At 47.4% G+C, this 22,395-nt stretch overlaps 3 protein-coding genes across 3 annotated transcripts; 1 reads left to right on the top strand and 2 right to left on the bottom strand.

Annotated features, from left to right (window-relative positions):
- Positions 1-7,298: 7,298 nt before the first annotated feature.
- Positions 7,299-8,147, bottom strand: FOBCDRAFT_296369 (uncharacterized protein; the record flags this gene model as incomplete). Its single annotated transcript, XM_054706192.2, has 2 exons — positions 7,299-7,879; positions 7,985-8,147. 2 exons carry the CDS (start codon positions 8,145-8,147, stop codon positions 7,299-7,301), a joined length of 744 nt encoding a protein of 247 aa, XP_054562167.2.
- Positions 8,148-16,689: 8,542 nt separating this feature from the next.
- FOBCDRAFT_140777 (uncharacterized protein) lies at positions 16,690-17,109 on the top strand (the record flags this gene model as incomplete). Its single annotated transcript, XM_059608107.1, has 1 exon — positions 16,690-17,109. A coding segment is annotated over one exon (420 nt), but the record flags the coding sequence as incomplete, so codon positions are not given.
- A 562-nt stretch (positions 17,110-17,671) lies between these two features.
- On the bottom strand, positions 17,672-19,929 carry FOBCDRAFT_296372 (Tetratricopeptide repeat-domain-containing protein; the record flags this gene model as incomplete). Its single annotated transcript, XM_059611887.1, has 3 exons — positions 17,672-18,915; positions 18,956-19,488; positions 19,861-19,929. The coding sequence occupies 3 exons, from the start codon at positions 19,927-19,929 to the stop codon at positions 17,874-17,876; spliced, it is 1,644 nt and encodes a 547-aa protein (XP_059465483.1). The 3' UTR covers positions 17,672-17,873.
- Positions 19,930-22,395: the final 2,466 nt, after the last annotated feature.

Genomic DNA, 22,395 nt, shown 5'->3' on the forward strand with positions numbered 1-22,395 from the left:
TCAACGTTGACCGTGTTTTCAGGCTTGATCCAACCATATTGGCCCTCCCGGATATCAAAGTACCAATGAACCGCTCTAGGTGTGAAAGAGTCAAATCTCTTGGCTTCTTGTCGTCTACCTATCTTGGTCTTTAGGTCTGCGCGGCGATTGATAAACTTGGTCACCCAGTTACGTCCCAAGTCGGGATGTTCGCCCTGCTGTCTCAGCAGGCCCATGACGCAAGCGCGGATCTGACTGTGGGACGGAGCATAGCCCAAGGACTCCTGACGGAGAATCCAGAGAGCCAGCCTATCCTCTTGGCTCTTGGACAAGCGTCGATGAGGGTGGATCTGCTCTTTCATGGCCCCGCGGCCGTTAAGTCTGTCGATTAGAGTGCTCCGAGGCACTCCCCGTCTCTGAGCGGCTTGAGGAGGTGAAAAACCATTATCAGTAACATCCAATATGGCCTCTGCCATGTCTCCCTCTGTGTATTTCCATCGAAGCCTTGACCTAGGCATTTTCATATGTTGTCGCAGATAAAGGCCAAAAAACACAGAAAAGAGCGGTGAAGAACTTGATGATCGAATTAACACTATTTCCATAGCACGGTATGCATACATCGCGTACCCCGCACAGCCTTAGAGGGCTACAATCGTTAACTCCAATCGTTTCTATAATCAGTAAAGGCATTGTCCTCCAAGTAGCTATTTATTTTGGCCAATATTTGTGTAAGTGAAGTTGATGAGTTTTGGTGAAGCTTTTTTTATTTTGCTTGCCGAAAGAGGGGTTGTGGATGGTAAGTGTCCAAACGTATCAGAACACACCGCAGCTTAATCCACCACCTCGCCATGCGACAGACTCTACATCTTCAACTCTCTACAACTATAGCAAATGGAAAGTCCAAGTCGAGGAATCCTAGCGGAAATATGCGCCAATCGCCCCCCTAAACAGGAGCTAAGTCCAGTGGCCAAAGCTCTCATCGTTCGCGACGTAAAGACAGGAAGGTCATACCGTAATATCGCGCACGACGCGAAGTGTTCACCATCATCTGTCGCAAGGATGGTTTAACACTGGACAATGAGAAAACTGGACAAACGCCCAAGACCCGGACGTCCCCGGAAACTCACAACTTAGGAGATTCGGTGTATATTACTCTCACTCAAATAGGACTGCCGTATCACATATAAGGCGATTATTAATCCGCTGGGTAGCAAGTTCTCACGATCTATACTATGTCGAGTTATCTGCCTTCACTATAGTCGCAAGTAGAGAGTAATCCAGCTAATACCATTATCAAGAGAAATAGTGCGACAGCGGCTTTCATAGTGTCAAGGCTGGAAGGACGACATTAATGAATTGATAGAGGTAGAGACAATCAAAGGCTAAGTACAACTTAAGCTCAGGAAGATTCACTAAACTAATAACAACTTTAGATAACTTTCTCTGATAAGTCTATAATTTAGTCTTAACCTAACTATAAACGAGGCTAGCTATTCTGTAAACCTTGCGAGAAATTTATAAAACTATTTATCAATCTCACAGTTTAGAGGAAGTCTAAATATCAATCATACTTTAGGGAGTAATCTAAGGACGTAGGAAATCTGACGATATAATTATAATCAGCGATAACACGGCCAGAAGAAGAGGATATACATTACGAAGTTATTAATTAGCTTTAATAAAAGGGCTACTTCCTCTATACAACGGCACACCATAATTCCAGCAGGATAACGCAAGAATCCATACTCCGCAGTTAACGACTAATTGGTTATTAAAGCAATTAATTACGTAGATTACCTGGCCTGCATATTCGCCGGATCTTGACCCTATTAGGCATATTAGGAAGCTTTTAAAGTCTAGAATATGGAAGTTTTACCCTTACTTAGAAGATTTAAAGAAGAATGAATCTAATATCCAAGAATTGGTTAGATATATAAGGTTGGCGTGGGCAGAGATTACCACGGAAGAGATTAATAACCTTATTGAGTCTCTGCCCTGTAGGCTTAAAGCCTGTATTTATGCATAGAGACAATATACCTAATATTAGAGAGAAAAAGCAGGGCTTTCATTTAACATACCATATATATTGACTTATTGTAAATTGATTGATTTCATTAAATGTAAAATTATCGCATCCAAATGGAATGAGGTAGTTAGAGGCGGGGCATTCCGATACTTTTGAACACAAATTGTAATCATCTCGTTAATTTGGCGATGAAGCGGAGTTGCAAGCTGGGCTAAAATATCCTTTATCATAGTAGGTGTGGTTATTTACTGAAGCAAGGGTATATACACTCTCGTAGGACCGTTACCTAAACTGAGGGACCTTGATTTCTTTTGCAAATCAACCCGACTTTTGCTAGTCAAGGGACCCCGGGCGACGTGCAGCCCCCCCTAGTAAGGTATCCTCGCATATTCGCCAGGTTCAGATTAGGGCAAGACGTCGCTAATACGGTGTATTGGTGTCAATGGTACTGTACTACTTCCGCTTTCAAATTAGTTCCCCACGGGGTAGCCGCAAGGGGGGGCCAATTAGACATGCAGATCGGTGTAGAGGGGGCGCCATTGTCGGAACCACTAGCGATCCGCAAATTGTACCGTTTCGGCTTCACCCGGCTGAGACCAGGCCTCCCACACGGCGACAAGCACCAAGCCCACCACGACGACTCTCGTTGCGGGCGCAAACGACTCATACATTGGCGGCCCTTTCAAGCCAGTGAAGCTGCACCCTCCACATCGCCAACTTCACAGCCCCCACCACTAACAGCGTGACAATCTTCAAGTCCCATCCTTGCCCTAGAGTCATCTGTTTGCCCCCATGTTTCATGCAAAACTTAGCGCATAATAGAAGCACATGCCAGGCAGTTGAATTCGCAGAGCGATGTCATCTCTAAGCCTATTAAATACTACTCGAAAGGGCTGTAGATTAAAGCAGCATACCGTCTCGGCAGTGATCGGAATGGTCTGGTATGAGTTGGTATTGGTATGGTAAATACCGCCAAGACTTGGTATGGTAAATACCGCCAAGACTTGGTATGGTTTGGAGAAATCTCAATACCATGGTATTACCGGTATACCAAGTCATACCAGTAAGGCTAAAATGGGCTAAAAGTAGGCTGAGTTGGTGGCGCTAGGCGGCTGGGTTATGGACCAAACTGGCTAGCGCCTCAAGGTCAAGAATTTTCTCGGCTCAAAATTACAATCCTACAACACGTAGTTGACCCATTTACGGTATTGAGGTATCACATATGGAATCTCCAGTTCCAACCTCGCCGTCCTCTCTGGCTACGAGCTCAACGCCATTATCCTTCAAGACTCCTACACGGTCGCATGCTCCCACACTACCTGTCTCGACGCCATCACCTGCTCCCCTTCAGTATCCCGAGCCTCCAGACGAATTTGTACAAGACAATATCACGTACTTGAATCGCGAAAAGACCACAAAGAAAGCAGCCCGTCTGGGCTCATCACATGTATGGAAGTATGGTCTTGCTACATCCGAGACAGTGATAAGAAAGAAGTGTATTACTGCCACGAGTGTGCAGCCGGAAAGCACAAGCAAGAGCTATTTATTATCAATGGCACGTCTGGAGTGAGAAACCATCTTGAACAGAAGCATCAGATCGACCCTCAGAGTGGTATCAAGAAACGTAGTCGGACACGGAAGTCTGTACTGGAGCAGCAGAGGAGCGCGGCTGCGACTAATGCCTTCTTCTGGAAAGACTCAATTGAAAAGTTCAAAGAACTCCTGGTTCGTTGGATCGTGTATTGCCACATCGCTTTCTTCCAATTTGAAAACCAGTATTTCCGCGAGCTATTATTCTTTTTAAACCCGGCGCTTCTCAGTCATCTCCCAAAAGCAACGAAAACTATCCGAAGTTGGGTTATGGATGCCTTTAGGTCGAAAAAGCAACGGCTCAGGGAGGACCTCCGGCAGGCGAGGAGTAGAATCTCCATTTCCTTTGATCTTTGGACTTCTCCAAACCCTTACGCTGTTCTTGGGGTTATCGCTATGTGGATCGACACTGCCGGCAAGCGACAAACTACCGTTTTGGGTATACGACGCGTGTACGGCGAACACACTGGCGAGAATATTGGGTCAGCGATTCTTGAATTGTTAAGAGAATATGATGTTGGCGGAGATCAGATCGGATACTTCATGCTGGATAACGCCTCGTCGAATGATACCGCTGTTGAGTTCATACTCAAGGAGCTCTGCCCATGGATGACGCCCAAGCAACGCCGCCATCGCCGGCTTCGTTGCTTGGGCCATATTATTAATCTCTGCTGCCAGGCATTCCTTATGGGCCGGGACTGCGAAAGGTATCTAGCAAAGCTCGAAAAACACTATCAACGCGGAGACTATGCGAAGGTGGAAGAGCTCTGGAAACGATTTGGGTGCTTGGGTCGGCTTCACAACCTCGTGCGATACATTAGGCTTACCCCGCAACGTCGTGAGGAGTTTACTGCAATAATTGTCGGCGGAGATCTCGCCGAATTCGATAGGCTCGAACTTATCCAGAACAACTCGACACACTGGAATTCGTGGTTTCATTCAATTACGCGGGCGTTGAATGTTCGTGAACGTTTGGAGATCTTTTCAGCTCGCCATGTACCTGGGAAAGGCTCTCATGGGATTGCGAACTTCAAACTTGATGGACAGCACTGGTTCGAGCTTGAAAAGAGTGAGCTTGCTCTGAAGGACTTCTACGCCGCAACTTTGCTCTCTGAGGGGAAAAAAACATCCCTCGCCGACTGGTTTTCAACTCTGGACTGCCTTCTTCGAGAAATAAATGAAACAAAAGATCACTACGATACAATCGATACCGAAGACGACAATAATTTCACATGGAAGTATCTTCAGGGTTGCGCAGATGCTGCGTGGTCAAAGTGCGAGGAGTATTACAGCAACCAGCAGCTGAACTGGCAGAATCGATTCCCTGAAGATACTGACCTTCCAACAGCGTCAGGCTGGCGATCAATTCAACCATCAACTCAATCCTGTCAATTTTATGGAAGTTGAAGTCACGTGCATCAATTCAATCAATCCCATTTAACGCTCGCATTGATTGATTCAATTCCACCGGGATGCTTTCAACGTTGACCATCGGTTGAAACTGGCGATAATGACAGTGGTTCAGGGTAGCGCCCAATCCGTGTAGTCCCATGAGACGCGTCCACAGGACCCCTACTAATACTTTTGCCCCGTATTTTTGATGCCCGTGCCAACTGCACCTAGCATAGGGGGTTTATGAACGCGTCTCAGCTGTCGTCGCGCCCTATGACCTTTGCAGGAAGACCATTGCCTGTATTCCATTCCTTTCCTAATCTTCAAATGGACGTCAACGTACCTGTCAAGTGCCAGAGTCCCGACTGCAGCGCACCTAGTGCTTCACCTAATAACTTGGATGCTTCGCCAGTCGATTGGAAAGCCTTCTCATGGCATAAGTTTCCGGGTTTCTCGATTTCGGAACGCGCTGGCAGGCAGACCTCGTGGGTTTGGCAGCACGGCTTTTACATTCAAGCCCGTGACTCTCCCACAAAGAGGAAATGGGTTTGCAAGCATTGTCTCCGGAGGGTCAGGTCCACGGTGACAGACTTCACTGCGGTTGGCACACAGAATATCGAGAAACATCTGATCAGGGAGCACAGACTTGTCGACGAGTCCGAGAGGAGGAAGCCACCTGCTCTTTGGAAGGGAAAGCAGGAAAAGACACGCCCAAGAAACATTGTGGGAGGAAGAGTACAAACCACTACCGACTCTTTTGAATTCGGATGAAGAACCCCCATTCAAGCGTTTGAAGGCAATGAATGCACTCGAAAGGCACTGAGCTCGCTCACAGGACTTCGTCTCTGGCAGGCAGGTGTTGGGAAAGTCCATAGAGTAGGGGCCAAGACGAATATGATCACTGGCTGTCGAGTGCCGACTCTAAGAACGACACTCTTGTGACAGATCCCATCCAATATTGGTGGAAGAGGCGGAGAGACTACCCTCGACTGTCGCGAATGGCCCTTGACCTAGTATCAATACCGTCTATGTCGGCAGAGTGCGAGCGTTTGTTTAGTGTTGCTGAGCAAATGGTGCCACCGCTGCGGACTCGATTGGAAGCTAGCACGATAGGAATGGCACAGACACTGAGGTCATGGGTGCGAAATGGCCTAGTCGACGCGGCTGATAGCTTGATTGATGTGTCAGGAGAGGTTGGAAATAGCGTTATATGGGAGGCAGAGGAGGATGACCTAGACACTGGGAAGTGAGCATTGCGGGACTCGACGCGCGTGTGATGTTCAACATCTTCAATTCAACGCCATCAATTCAATCTAGAGTGCAGTGGTTCAACTCCACTGGCCAAATGCTGAGTAAACTGTCAACGCAACGCCACGCGAGGACGAAATTGATGGAATTGAATTGATCGCCAGCCTGGACGAGGATGTGAACTAGTAGAAGCCCTGAGAAAACACATAATGCTCGCCTTCATGTCATGTAGCACGCTCGTTGGATAGATAACGAGCTGCTGGCGACCTAAGCTTTGGATAATAGGCCATCCTTCTCGAACCATTCTTTGTCACAAAGAATGCATAGTTATCTAATCGTACGCAAACGGCTATCCAAGTCCTGAAGTGCTCGTGCGGGCCCGGTTAAGCACCTACTGCTTACTTATGGTGGTATGGAACGAATTGATGGCAATCTCGGGTGGGTCCCTGGTTCGGGACGGAAAAGTGATCAAGATAGCTACAGCGACATATATCAATACTGATCAAGAGAAATATTTGTCCGCCTGGGTTTCCATCTATTCCAATTTTGGGCCTTCGGCGACCCCCATCCTTGGCAAGGTAGATTCCCATCGCTCGACTCCGAGGAGAACAGGTTCACCTAACCAAGCCGAACGCTTGGCCGGTTGGTGGATAAAACGAAAGCAGACGGAAGAAAACTAAATAATGCCTCAGACTTCCATTGTATCCAAGAAGTGGAGAATAAAAAGTCCAAAGATCAACCCCGCCATGCCATGCCTCTTAGAGCTGATTCTAGGGCTTAAAGCAGCTGCATAGTAGCTTATGGTCGCCCAATTGTGCCTCGGTGGCTACTTTTCACATACTGTGTTGGACCGTCCCCAGCACCCAGAGAAAAGATGACTATTAGTCATTTTGGCTCAGACAGGTGAGAACGTGGACGTAGTCTTTCCTCCACTCTATTAAAGCTGAATCAGCCTGAGCGAATCGGGCATTGACCGACGCACGATGGGATATTCCTATTCGACCTCTGAGTAGTTGGCTGAGTTGTCCCAAAATCGCGAGAGCGGAGGAGTCTACGAACCCTATCAGCAACATGGATCTTGAGTTACCCTGCGGGGTGTTTGGCTGGCACAACTCACATGAGGGTTAGACTGGTCATAGGGGCTTGGAGCGTTCAAGTCCATGGGCCGCATGTAGCCATAAGTCGTATAAGGGATCAGCTCGTCGTCTCTAGGGCATGACTCCCGCTTGGTGGTATCGCTAAAATGCGTCATTGGGGAAAGCATCATGGGCGCGGCGGAAGTATTCAGGTAGCTGGGGTGGGCGTTAGTAGTAGCCATGGCCAAGGATGTCTCAGGAGAATCGTAGGGAGCGACGAACATCGCATCAAGAGTCGGATAAGTCCAGTATGTGAACTGGGAAAGGCTGTTGGAGCGAGCCCGGTCGTCGTGGGTGCCAGGGAAGAAGAGATCATCCGTCGGCTCCTTGAGAGGAATAAACCGGCTCTGGGAGACGACTGGCTTGGCAGAGGTAGCGGGCTGCGACTTTTGGGACTTGAAGGATCGCTTCGACTTGGTGGTCTCCTGGGCCTGCTTATCGGACCCGGCAGGTTCAGAAGAGCTAGCACGGCGCTCGAGGTCCTCGACGCGTCGCTTGAGCTTCTTGCCTATAAGCGGGCATTTATGTCAGTATGGTTGGGAATCAGCTTTGGAATCCTCCGGGGCCAAGTCCGGTGGAAGTCAGCCTCTTGGAGTTAGCGGAGAGAACGTACGGTAGTTGCGCTGAGCAATGCGGTTCTGTATCCGTCGGCGCTCAGCAGTGTCAGAGATCTTGGTCCAGTCCTCATCAGGGTCAGCAAATGCACTATTGGTGCTCGAGTAGCGTCTGCGAGGAGGAGCTTCCGTGTAGGCAGGTAGTGACATGAACATGGACATTGTGATAGTGGTTGTAGCTGGTTGAGTAGAGAGTTTGAGTCGGTGTGTCGTCATGACCTAGCAATGAGCGGACGAGATGGGCGAGAATACACGGGCTTATATGCCGACGGACATGGGGACGGCATGGGTGAACGAGTAACAAACAGCACCGGCCAAAGCGCACCTTTAATACAGCGCGACGTCGTTACGACTGCCAATAGTTTGCTTATATGCTGGGGTATTAGGGATACGGTAAGAGACGGAGGAGATAGAGGTGACAAAGATGGGATCGAAGCTCTAACCTGTAGACATGGTCGGAGCTCTCCCCAAAGCTGTCTATCGTTTCATTGCGGGCGGCACGAGTCACGAAGAGGCGCTCGATCTCCGGGAATGCTCATAACTGAAGGACAAGAGACTGAACAACCCAGCAAGAGAAAGAGACAAGAGGCATAACAGACTCAGATGGCAGAAGTACCGCCCAGTGCGGCTCAACATCGGACGGCATGTGCCTAGGGTATATTGGAGGGGCGTGTGATATGCAGAAGTGGGGATAAACTTCTTTTCATCGGTCAACTGGACCTGTAATAAAGCAATACTGTGGGAGTCGAAGGTGTTATTAAAGGGCCCAAGTCATGTGTCTGAGAGTAGCACAGTTCCTTACATAGTATCCATATCGCAGCCACCAGCAGGTCGGACCATCTTAGTCATACGGTTCCAACAGCCTGCAACGGGTAAATTCCCCGAACCCCTCCTCAAGCTGATCACTACACACCTTAACTACCGCGCAGCTTAAATTTTAGCGCACCGTGTGGCGCGAGTCAGTATCACATAGGCAAAGCTTGTGCTTGGAATGTTCTTCGAAGGCGCTAGCTCGTAGCACCACTATTCTTCTAGGGGAGTGTTACAGCCGGCTATGCTAGCGCCCAGTCAAGCTGACAACTACACACCTAAACTACCGCGCAGTGTAACGTTTGGCGCGTCGTGTGACGTGAGTCAGTATCACATAGGCGAAGCATGTGCTTGGAACCGTAGCATGCTGCACTGAAAGGATGTGAGGCTGGCGGTGATAAGGCGAACGCAGCCAAGGTAAAAGATTGCCAAGTGGTGATCTCCTGCGTGCTCAGCAATAGGCACTAGGCAGCGGGCGAGCCGTGGCACAAAAGTAAAGAGGGGGCGATGGAGAGGGTGGGTGAGCTAGTTCATCGGTATCAGACACCATTATGTGCTCTAATTGAACGCAGAGTCGGGTGGGTTAATACTCGGCGCCTCATAGACCTTGCTTGTTATATTCCAGGACCAGTTGCGACCTCATGAGGTCTCGACACGCACGCAGTGCTAAGAGGAGGCAGAAGCCATTAGGTTTACGTGTATCCATAGATCTACTCTTCATCCTACCATGATATCGCGGCTACGCGACGAAAAGTCTGGAAGACAAAGCTCCATGCATGCGCTCGCTAATCAGCTAGACAAGGAACGCTTTTAAGCCGAGTACAGTTCGGCCCACATAGCCGGATCACGTTATTCCGTTAGCTCGCCCGGTTTCTTAGCATCCCTTCAGGCTTACCCCGACACACTATTACTAGACCGCACGTACAAGACGAATCAGCATGGGATGCCGATCCTCGGTACGATTAGAATCGATGTTTGCTAACGACCTTTTCGCACAGCCCTTGCATTCCTCCGTGGCGAGACGGAGGATGATATATCTAGGCAATAGATCCGCTGAAGTTCTTATACGGACAAAATAGCGCGGCGAATTGTTTTGTCGCCTGTATGAATACTGGTGTGAATGCTGCCCCTTCCCCCTCCTTAATGCTTCGTCCATAGTATGCGAACAAAGTAGTGCTCGGTTAATGCCACGCCGCCTTCTCTCGTAAGCCACTACCAGCTATCAACGGCCAAGCAACAAGCAGTACTACAGACAACACCGGTCGGGCTGACTTCTACTAGTGTTGGCACCCCATCATGGGCTCAATGAACGAGGGAGCGTTTAAGGAACGCATTGCTTAACCAGCTTTCAGACTAGAGATCTAATCAAGGGCTACAGCAAATTCAGGTTCTAATTGAACTTTCGGGGTAGTTTTATATCGCAGTACGCGGCTAGGTACCACATAAAGCCATGAGAAAAGATAAATAGTAGCGGAAGTTGTTGACCAGAGACCCCCCTCCTACAACATGTACTAGGTGTTGTTCTTTATCACACCGGTTGCCTTGTCTGAACACTGAACACTCTGAAGCCTCCACACAAGCAAAACAGAGTCCTTTGGCTCAAACACTTTCACCCGCATTGATATTTAAAGCGTGACACTAGTCGACCACTTATAGAGCCTCGTCAGCGTATTGACCCTCGGTGTCAAACTCCGAATTGCAAAATTAAGTCCTAGAGAGCCTAGTGCGTTTAAGAGTATCAATACAACTATCTCCCTAAGTTATTATAAGTTTCCAGCCTGTACCTCGCCCCACATGACCCTTGTCGGCAAGGCGATACAGGCGGGGCACATAATATTTAATTTCTTAAATTTTACATAACGGACAAGCGGGCGGTACAGTATACTATGTAGTGGAAAATATCCTACCCTATAGTACTTTTAAACTTAAATAAGATAGGTAAAAAAGTTAAAATTTAAAATAAATAAATAAATAAATTTTTAGGCTTGGTTTACTAACTTATACTAAGTGTGACGGTTGGTTTCCAACTGTGGATAAACTAAGCCGTGCTAGGTTTATTGTTGGCAGATTGCGTAGGGCGTGATGCTGAGCGTTGTCGAAGTGTCACGTCTCTTAATGGTAGATTCAATGCGTGTTAGGCTTGATCAATGTAAAGAAGTTTTATTGATAGCTAGTGAGCTAGAATCTATGAAAGTGCAAATGAATGTGTTCTATATACTAGAGGTGATTCTTGGGTGATCACGGTCAGGGTCGTGATCCTGCTGAGGAGATCACGGTTGGGGTCGTGATCCTTTGTAGGCGATCACGGTCCAAAGCGTGATCGCTTCAGGAGTCTTCAGTGATAGGTTGGAAAAAGTGGGGTACACGTGACGTAACCGCGGGGTCGTAACACTAAGCTGAATTTTTATAAATTTTCAAATATTTTATTTTCTTAGTAAAACCTTATTATACAGTACATATCACAATATTACCTTACTTTCTTACTAAACTATATAAAATACTATACGAAGAAATTCTAGAAAAATATATTAAAAATATAACTTATTATAGTTAAATAAATTAGGTTATGTCTGGTTTTCAGACTTTTGAATTTTTAAGAATTATTTAAGCAACTGCTTTTAAGGTAAAAAGTAGAGGGTGCCACTTGCTTGTCTATGCTGCTCGCTTATCATTTATATTAACTATATTATTAATAACGTAGTTGATAAGCGATCCGACCAGACAAGTGATCCGACCAAAACACTGTACAGCTAAAAATAGCTTACCCTATAGTAATTTCAACCTTAAATAAAATAGCTTATATAATAGTACAGTTAACGTACTTGATAAGCGAGTGCCACAGACAAGCGAATGCCACACCTTACTACACCTTTGGCCGTCTTTACCCTGTAAAGTCAACCATACCGTCCTAAATCGGCCCAAACTTGTTGGAAATGAGTTCTCAAGACTTTGCTACCTTTATCGGACATCTTCGCGCATTATGCCCTGTCTTGCCGCACATGCCACATCGTCTTTCTTTCGTTTCGGGCCTACGCCTCCGACCACCATTTCGACGGCTTTCTTCTTCTAATTGCACATCAACCTCCTTCTGATCTTGCAAACTCTGCCCTTCAGCTAGAGTTAGACTTCCTCCTTGTCGGAGACGCTTTTTCTTGGCACGTCGACGTCGACTAAGTATCTCATTCTCCTGCCGAAGGATCTGGTTTTCCGACCTCAGCAAAGCCATCTGATGCATGATCCCCTGCGTCCCCTTTGCAAACTGGTCCACAGCATGTAAAATCAAAGTCGGAGAGCTTCCTTGGTGCCGAGAGATTCGGTTCTTGATGAATTCGGATTGTGAACTTGCCTCTGTCGGATTGTGTGGCGTTTGAGAGACCCAAGGTGTAGGTAGCTCTTCGACCCCCTCGACTGGTGTTGGCGTGCGTAGCTTCACGTCTAGTTTAGAAATTACACTTTCAGGGTCTAAAGGCACAAGGCCTGCTCCTTGAAAACCCCCTCGGATGTTTTTTCCTGTCATGGACTCTTGGAATGCGACTAAAAATACCGGAAAGAAATCTTCCTTGGAGATGTGCGTTGTACCCGCCCTCATTTTCCTCTCGATTTGTCGCCCGTATGCTTGCTTGAGCGGGCCAAAACACCCGACATCGAGGGGCTGAAGGATGTGAGATGAATGAGAAGGCATGCAGAGCGTGATAATCTTGTTGTCTTTGCAGTAGAGCTCGAAGTCGACTGAAAGGTGACTTTCGTGACCATCCAGAATGAGGAGGCGATATTCACCAGTCGTACGTGGCTTAGTGTGCTTATTAAAATGCCGAACCCATTCTAGACCCATCTCGTTCGTCGTCCAACCATTTTCAGCCGTGGCGATAACCCAGTCTTGCGGTATAGGGCTATCCTGGTACCATGTCGAGAGGTGATATTGACCCGCAACGATGATGAATGGTGGCAGCCACCATCCTTGGGAATTAATGCCCTGAATTACTGTAGTCCATTCGCGGTTTCCAGGTTGAGCCAATTTTGCGTTAGAACGTCTTTCTGCGCTTGTGACAACCATGCCTGTCGAGATAATTCCCATCATAAAGCCAGTCTCGTCAAAGTTGTAGATATCCGACTCTACAATGCCATATTTGGTAATTATGTTTCGCACAAGCCTAAACCAGCCACGAATAACCTCTGGGTCTTCGCATTTTGCTCTTTTATAGTCGTATCTCCGAAAACGACGCGTCTTTAGCTCGGGTTGTCGTTTGACAAAGTTGGAAGCCCAGCGCTTGCCGACAGGAGGCGCGTCGCGGTCTGCGAGCAGTTTATTGGCCATATCTTCCACATCGCGCAGGCGAGGAGGAAATGATCGCGAATCTAGATCGAGAACGTATTGAATGATTGTCGACTCCTCTAACTCCGTTAGTTTCCTGGAATTGGGTATGATATCGCGCCGAGAAGATTGGCCGCGTCGCCGACGAGCGAGGGTGCTAAAGTCTACTGTGTAAGTCGCTGCGGCAGCTCGTATACTTAGTTCAGGGTCATTTTTAAGAGCCTGAAGAGCTAAAATTAGTTTTGATTCGTCACTTTTGTTCCGCATTTTTGGTTGTAGGAAAAATCGTAATTGAAGTTGAAAACGCGTGGGGACGCGCTTGGTGTTGCATTCGCTTGTCTGTGGCACTCGCTTATCAAGTACGTTAGCTTTATTAAAAAGTAATTTTTTAAGATTTTTAGCTATTTTATTTAATATAAAAAACCTTAAAATACAGTGTATTTTATAGTGTAAATAGACTTTAAAGTTTACAGCTGTATAGAATTTTTTTTAAAAATCTAGAAGAATTAATATAGCTTAATTTAGGACTTATATATAGGCTATTAAGATTATAGTCATTTTAAGCTAAATTTAAAGCTTTTATGACCTTCTAAAATTCAGCTTTTAAGGTGTAGGTTAAGTTGGTCGGATCACTTGTCTGGTCGGATCGCTTATCATTTATATTAACTATAACTTATTACTAATACATATAATAAGTATGCGATACATCCAAGTATGTGACGTACTTTTCCTTTTTAGATTTAATTTTTTTATCTAATTAATTAATTCCTTGACTACTAATACTATTAAATATAGATACTATGGCTAGGATGCTTCTTGCGCTTTTATAATGATATAGTGGCTTGCGAGCCCGGAAGACCTACTGTAGCTGCTGGAGGCAGCCTAGGCTCCTTATATACTGATTTGGAGGGCAGTCCAGTCACTTAGTGACTGAAATTACCACCAGAAACGCACTGCGGTTCCTAGTTCTGACCAATCACCGTCTAGCATCTTCGCTCCATGTTTCCCCCTATGGAAACGCACTGCGTTTCTCGTACAGCGCTCATGAAATCAGAAAACCTGAAACGCGAAACGAGACGCGTTTCCGTCTTCTGACCCCTGTTAAGTTCAATGACTTAGTGACGCACTGAGCGTGCTTAAAGGGTTAAAGTGAATGTGATGAGCAGCAGCAAATATGTTGATTGATTATTGTTCTTGAGTTGTTTCTTGTGCGGGATATTCCATCCCGCAGAGTTACTTAAAGCATATAGCTAGATTACTAATACAGTTATTTCCTGAGACTGTAAAGATCATGCCTAACCTGCGACACTTAGTTACTCCAGAACGGAACAACAACAATCATCGTCATCTACTAGAGTCATGTTTATCATCTCCATATAGAATATCTGCTTAACTTCCGCCTATTTATTATTCTATTTATCACACAGATCTAGTCATGATGACTCGCTTCTCTACCGACGAGAGCGGGAATGACCCACAGGAGCAACATAGCCAACCCACTCTACCCCCAGCAGAGCTGCAGAAGGTCGAGAGGCCCGGACTTTTATTACAACCATCCGGAGGCAGCCATCATATGTACCAAGTGTGGTTTCGCTTTAAGTCCCAAACGTGCATCGGAGCACCCGGGCAAGCACGGCATTGCCAGGTGCGCTCGCTGAAGCCTCCCATATGGCACTCAGTCAAGGTTGACGACTTGTGGCTGGTAGGCGCCTCGGCTAATTTACAGTACCAGTGATCTAGACCTCGAGGGGGAGAATCGCATCGCACCTGTTGCTGCCAGCCTGAATTTTGGACCTCGTGAAAAAAGCAAGGCAGATTTCAGCCGCAGCAGTTTGACATGAACTTGGGCATTGTGGCTATCACGAACTTCCAGCTGCGTTCGCTAATCGACGCCACCAAATCAAGTATGGGAGGATCATAGGAGACGGAACGGTGATCAGACATGCGCCACAAAGTGTCTAAACCTCATCATGTGCGGCTACCCCAGTACAATATTAAGGAACCGACTCCCTACTACTACTGTACTAAGGTCTACTTGTAATTTAGTAAATTACGCTTTTCGTCCGTGCGCTGACCCCTTGTCTCGATTATCTTCATAAAATTACATCCTTTTTATCCGTGTACGTTGGTTAGGGTTTGAACGCGGCACTGCCTCTGCCCCGACTGCACAGCAACCTGAGGAACTCTAGTATGTACTGGTCTGAGCGTAATGCCCCTCAAGATCACATGCGGTAGATCTGGTAGCTGTGCCCTATCAGAATCGCTAGGCGAATAGCATTTAAACTTTGTCAACCCGCCGAACCTACAAAGTTAGCCCTACTTCCGTTAATTTACGGAGGTAAGCTATCTCTTTCGACGGCACAGACTGCCACCAGGTTACGACAGGGGTCGGGAGCCAATCAAAATGACCTTGACGATCGGTACTTTCATCCACATCTAAATTGGCGTGTGATAGAAGTACCAACAGTCAGCATTGTTACATAAAGCTACATTACATACTTTGCAACCGTACCTAGTCTGTGGACCTCGCGCATTTCCTGATATAGGCTGCAAATACCCTTCTTTTTCCTTCCTTTTTTGGAAAGGTCGAGGCTGCCCCTTGTCGGAGTCCTTTGCAAGTTAGGCAAGGGGAAGAACTTTTTCTACCTCTATAGACATGATTGATATCTCTTTGTATGTGATTTTGCCGTGCTTCTATATCTTCGTTGTCTTCTTCCTTCCTTGTGCGACCTTCAGCAGCATACTTGTTGAAAATGGCGTTGTAGATACATTCCTTCCAACTCTTTAGCGTTGTGTAGGGCTTCCAGCGGGGCTGCCGCTTTTTAAGCTGTAAAATGAAGCTATTCGCAAGTGTGACTTCAAGGAGGAAAGACCAAAGCAACGCTTGCCAAGGCCCCCGGCGAAATCGATGCTCATACGTTGTATATGACCGTATCTGATCGCTGCGGTCCACGTGATTCATTTCATCGTTATACTGAGCGGCAACAGTAGGGATAGGGATTACCTTGAAGCTCTCCATGGAAGACCTGTTGTAGGCGTTGTGCCTCTGTCTTTGTGCCTCTTTTGGCGTGCATGCATGGACAGCCAAGAGTAAATAACCGCTTGATTTTCTAATGCAAAGAAGCGATGAGAAATGACCTTTCATACTCATGCTTAGTCTGCTCATCGTCTAAACAGTATTTTGCTCGTGGTTTAAAGTTCATTCCAACCATGAAGCTATTCACGGTGGTCGCGATTCTTGTCCTTGACATGCGGTAGTCGGATTCGAAACCGACACCGCTAAGTTTCCTTTATCTTTCTAGTCATCCTCTTCCCCCTCATCGTCCCCCTCCTCGCCTGGTTGATTGAGCCGCTGGTTAGGAAGTCAGTACTCAAAGGTGTATCTAATGTCTTGGCTATACTTACAATCCATAGCTGAGCAGCCCCGGCGATGGTCTCTAGCGCGATAAGCTTTCATTCCTCAAAGCTCCTCTCAGCTACTTTGTAAAATGAAGCCAAGGCAGGAGCTGGTCGTGTAGTAGGAGGAGGGGCCGCACCACTACCGCTAGCTCGCAATTGTTGAGCTGCCCGTTGTGCGGTTATGTCAATCACACTGACTTTTATTCACTGCGCAATCGTCCCATCGCTCTGAGCATTGAGACCAAGGGTGCGAGTAATACGCCAGCAGGGTCTGCTGAATTGCAGATAGGGACATGGCACTCAGCGCAATGGCGGTCCCTGGAAGACCTGGTTTCACGCAATGCTGGTTCTATGGATGGGCTGCCGTTTCTACCTGCTATCATCGCCCAGGGACATCAGTGGAGTTTTACTGCCACGACAAGAGTGGGGCAGAAGACGGTCTTGTGGCTTCCCTTCCAGTTTGGTTCGACAGATGATGTGATAGGTGTTTATAGGACTGTCTTGGGACTTCAGCAACTATGTCGTTGGGTTGAGGGTGTCTTCTGGCCATGGTATAAGAGAAACGCACTGGGTATATCAGAGGATGGGGGTTGTACATCATAGTCGTGCTTTCATGATCACTGGGTAGCATGGAGTTTTGGGAGTTCTTATATGTATTTATGTATTTTCTACAAGATATCCAAGTAGCGTATTCTTCTGATTATTTCCAATCCATCTGCTGATCCATCTCAGACACTTGCCCATTCTCCAATTTTAGGCGTTTCACGTGGATATGGGCCTTGCTCTCCAACTCATTGCTTTCCTAAATTAGTGAACAAGCTTGAGACACCCACTCAACTTGATCCAGGTCGTGCTGTATCGATAGCCAGTCTGGATGGTCTTCTGCTGATACCCTCACTAATCTTACATCCCTTTTATCCGTCCCTCTTAGGGTTAGGTAAATTTACTGAGAATAGCCAAAAATGGACTAATCGTGGCGCATGCACAGTATACCATGGGCCCCAATACGATCCCTGCCCTCCCACAGCACTAACAGCACAAAAATGCCTGTAAACTCGGGTATCAACCGCCCCGTCTGACGACCAGCTTGATTCATTCCGGTGTCTATCTATTTCTGACCAGAAGCTATGTTTACTCAACGATTATATATATGCACCCTGTTCATGAACACACAAAATACTTGTTGATTACTATGGCAGCTAGTTCGGTATACGCCACGGCAGATGTAGACCCTTGAATAGAAACAGAAGTCAATCAAAGCCCTTACTCTTGTGGGATCTCCATTTGCAAAAGCGCCCGAGCTTCCCGTGCAGCTTTCCTTCTCCCTCCGATTCGTAAACTTGCGTGACCGCCAAAGACTGGACTGGCTATACAAGCGACGGTAACTGTTGCAACGCCTCGCGTATGGAGGCGAGGTATGCCACGCTCTGCATCGTATCCGGATGGTTTTCTCCAAGCACATGGTGGCGAAGGTCCAAGGCGGTTTGATGAAGCTGAAGAGCTTCATCATATCGGCCCTGAGCATGGTACGTCGTCGCGAGCTCCGCCATGCTCCTGATCGTATCCGGATGCTTCTCCCCAAGCAACTCTCGTCGGAGATCCAGTACTTCATCCTTAAATCTCTCGGCCTCATCATATCGGCCCCGCTGACGGTACGTCGTCGCGAGGTCCGCCAGGCTCCTGATCGTATCGGGATGCTTCTCCCCAAGCACCTTCCGTCGGAGAACCCATGCACGACTATCCACTGGTTCCCTCTCTCTCCACCGCCCTCGATCGTACAGAAAATACGATACTCTCTGAAGCAGAGTCGCTGCCTTAACCTCCATCCTGCTCACCTCCGCCCACTCCCCCATTCGTATAGCATGTTTCATGTACTGCTCGCATCGTGCCCATGAACTCGGTTCTGATGGTGGGAATAGGCCATCTACAATCTGCAGAGTTGTGCCAGGATAGTATGCTTCACTGTTTTCCGACTCGTTCTCGATACTCAGCGCCTCGCCCGGGATTGTCTCCATTGTGCCACGTACTCTCAGCCCATATCGCAAGGCCTCTTGCACGAGCTTGTGCATCTCATACCTTCGCTCGCCTTGCTCTGTCTGACGCAGGCTAAGGAAAGAAAACTCTTTCAGTCGCATGATGGCTTCTAGAACCTCAATCTCCGTGACCTGTTTCACTGAGTCCGCCTTGTCATTGTCGCATCGATCAGCAACTGCCGCTATCAGCTCGTACGGTATATCCTGACTGTCAACATGTGCAACCACATGCAACATCTGGTACGACATCTCGCTTTCTGCTCGGATCCGCTTCGTCGAGATCCTCGACGTCTCGAGCACACTGTTCGACACCTCCGGCCGTCGATGTCGGTCAGCGTCGCTAACCTTTAGCATATCCCATCGGGTCTTGCCTTGCCTAAGGAAACCTAAATATTGCTCGGCCGTCATTGACATACCGCCGCATATAGGCGCCAGCTTGCGAGATTGCCAACGGCAGGCATTGCAGCTCTTCCAACAAAGCGTCTACTTCTGCCTCCCTCTCCACCGTCGACGAATCACCCCTTGTCCTCGCGAGAAGCGTCGTCGCCTCATCCATCGTCATAGAGCGCACTGCAATACCGCGAGGCGATCCAACAAGCGTGCTGACAATATGCGCGTCTCGACTCGTCCATAGTACCGTCCCCTGCGATCCATGAGGGACATATTTGTATAGAGTATCGTTCATCTCTTCATCGTTTGCTTGTTGGCCCACTCCGAACAGCCTCAGGTCGTCAGCGTTGTCGACGACCATCACCCATTTCGATCGAGCTTCAATTGCGCGGCATACCGCATCTAGCAGGTCAGACCCGTCAAGCCGCTCGTCAACCCCGAGCTTCTTCCCGATCGTCTTATAATCGGACGTGAAAGTCGCTTCATTGTCGGCGTGCACCCAGAAGACGCAGCATTTGTCGTCGGCATCGCATCGTCGGTACGCGTAGTCTAGCGCGATCTGTGTCTTGCTTAGTTCGTTCCTCCGTTACTTGGATAGGGCCTAGAGATCGGCCCCCCGTGCTTTCGTTACTACCTTCGGTATCCGTGCCGCTTGGGCACGGAGCTTGCGGAGTGATACCACAAGCTAAGGGGGGCCGGTCTCTAGGCCCTACCCAAGTAGCGAAAGTCGGGTTGATTTGCAAAAGAAATCAAGGTCCCTCAGTTTAGGTAACGGTCCTACGAGAGTGTATATACCCTTGTTTCAGTAAATAACCACACCTACTATGATAAAGGATATTATAGCCCAGCTTGCAACTCCGCTTCATCGCCAAATTAACGAGATGATTACAAAAATTTGTGTACAAAAGTATCGGAATGCCCCGCCTCTAACCACCTCATTCCATTTGGATGCGATAATTTTACTTCTAATGAAATCAATCAATTTACAATAAGTCAACATATATGGTATGTTAAATGAAAGCCCTGCTTTTTCTCTCTAATATTAGGTATATTGTCTCTATGCATAAATACAGGCTTTAAGCCTACAGGGCAGAGACTAAATAAGGTTATTAATCTCTTCCGTGGTAATCTCTGCCCACGCCAACCTTATATATCTAACCAATTCTTGGATATTAGATTCATTCTTCTTTAAATCTTCTAAGTAAGGGTAAAACTTCCATATTCTAGGCTTTAAACGCTTCCTAATATGCCTAATAGGGTCAAGATCCGGCGAATATGCAGGCCAGGTAATCTACGTAATTAATTGCTTTAATAACCAATTAGTCGTTAACTGCAGAGTATGGATTCTTGCGTTACCATGCAGTACCCCTCTACCGATAAGACCCCTCCACTGATAAGCAAAAAAAAGTTTCCTCATACAAAATGCCCAATTTCACTTGAACGGTGCTTAGCCAAAGATTGAAGCTATTTACATAAAACAAGTTGTGTCTCAACGGGAGTTTCATGTTGTTTTGCATTATGCTACTCTTTTTTGCGTTATATAAGCGGTATGGTAGTATGACACCAATGTAAAACCCCTATTAATGCCTTATCTTCGAATAGTCCTCCCTATGACTTTTAGGTTCTCTATCTACACCAATCTTCCATAATTGCCTTGAAGAATGACTCGAGCGTGTTACACAGAGGATGATGTTATTAAAGCCATATTAGATGTCACCGAAAACGGCCTCTCCCAGAACCAAGCCAGGCAAAAGCATAGCATCCCTCAGCCGACTCTCTGACAGATTAAGAGGAGTACTACCAAAGTCTGGGGTTACCTATCCTGCCTAGTTGTTATCTAAGTCTCAGGAGTCCAGATTGGTTGCCTGGATACTTCGACAAGAGGCCTTAGGCTATGCCCCTTCTCATAATCAAGTTCGCGCCACCGTCACTGTCCTCCTACGACAATAAGGCAGGGAAAAGCCTATCGGTATACATTGGCTAGCCAGGTTCATGAAACGGCATCCATCAATAAAGACAAAGATAGGCAAACGCCAGGAGGCATCTAAGTTCAATTGCTTTACCCCGAACGCTGTCAATTGGTACTTTGATATCCGGGAGAGCGAATATGGCTGGATCAAACCTGAAAACACAGTTAACGTTGATGAGGGCGGTATCATGGCAGGGTTTGGTGAGTTTCTGTCGATTTGGCCGTCAATGTAGCTGATCCATTGCGAACATAGGCTTGAATTCTTTGGTTATCGGCAGCAGCGATCCTAAGAGGAAGGCCTTCCTCAAAGGCTCCCAGTCCCGCACTTGGACTACCTTTATCGAGGCCGTCACAGCAACTGGCCATCTTCTGAAGCCCGGAATTATCTTCAAGGGCAAAGAGCTTCAGCAACAGTGGTTTGTCGATGAGCTCAAGCAAGTAGCTGACTGGCATTATATCACGTCCGAGAACGGCTGGACGGATAACTATATCGCAGTCGAGTGGCTCAAGGAGGTCTACCTTCCCCAGACTCAACCAGAAGACGAGTCTGACGCGAGACTTATTATATTGGATGGACATAGAAGCCATATATCCAGGGTTGAAAGCCACTCCACTCAATCCACTAGCAGCTCGAGTGGAGTGGGTAGATCATAATCCACTGAATATCTCAGTATCGTGGATCCACTGGAAGCTATCGTGGATTTGGTGGATTGGGTGGATTGGCAAGTGCCTCTATTCTTGATGCCATGATGGTGACGCTATTCCCGAAGCCATTGCCCACGTAATCCCTTATTCCAACTTCCGAGTGGGACCTTATCCCTAACGGGCCCCCATCTCGTCTTGAACGCCCACCACCTGAGTGAGCCACTTTGTTGCCCATCCTTCAAGCTGTTGATCCGACATCTGAGCTAATTCGAGGTTGACTTTTTCTTCGTCTACCGAGATAAAGAAGGGATCTAATTCATGAATAATACCCGCCCTCAGCCATGAACGCAATACCTGGCACATCCCGATAATCTGGGCTTCAAGTTGGTGGCGGAGAGGGTTCACCATCCGACCTGCTGCTGAGAAAAGACGCTCACACTCAGCAGACATTGGTTGTATCGTGAGAAAATCAAGCGCCATTCGCGATAAGTTTGGATACTTGAATCGCTTCTCGTGCCAGTAAGCGAGAGGATCGTTGATGGAGCCATCACCACTTTCGCAGTGCGTAATCCAATGCAGGTATTCGTCTTCGCCTGGCGCGAGGCCACCATGACCTGCTTCTGGCGCTGTGTAGCGGTTTCGTTTAAGGTATTCCTGAAACGGATTGTCTGAAGTCTTCCGCTGCTTGGGAACTGGCTCAACGGCTGGTGGCTCCTGTCCAGGCAACGCGGCCTCCCGATACTCAAAACGCCAGACATCATGAACTATGTTTTTCGCCTCGTCAATCCACTCAGGGCGATCAGTCCAGTTGCGTTCAAACCATTTCCATCGGTATGCCGGATGGAGCGCCAG

This window comes from Fusarium oxysporum, chromosome VII, assembly GCF_013085055.1.
Source record: "Fusarium oxysporum Fo47 chromosome VII, complete sequence".
NCBI classification, from domain to species: Eukaryota; Fungi; Ascomycota; class Sordariomycetes; order Hypocreales; family Nectriaceae; genus Fusarium; species Fusarium oxysporum.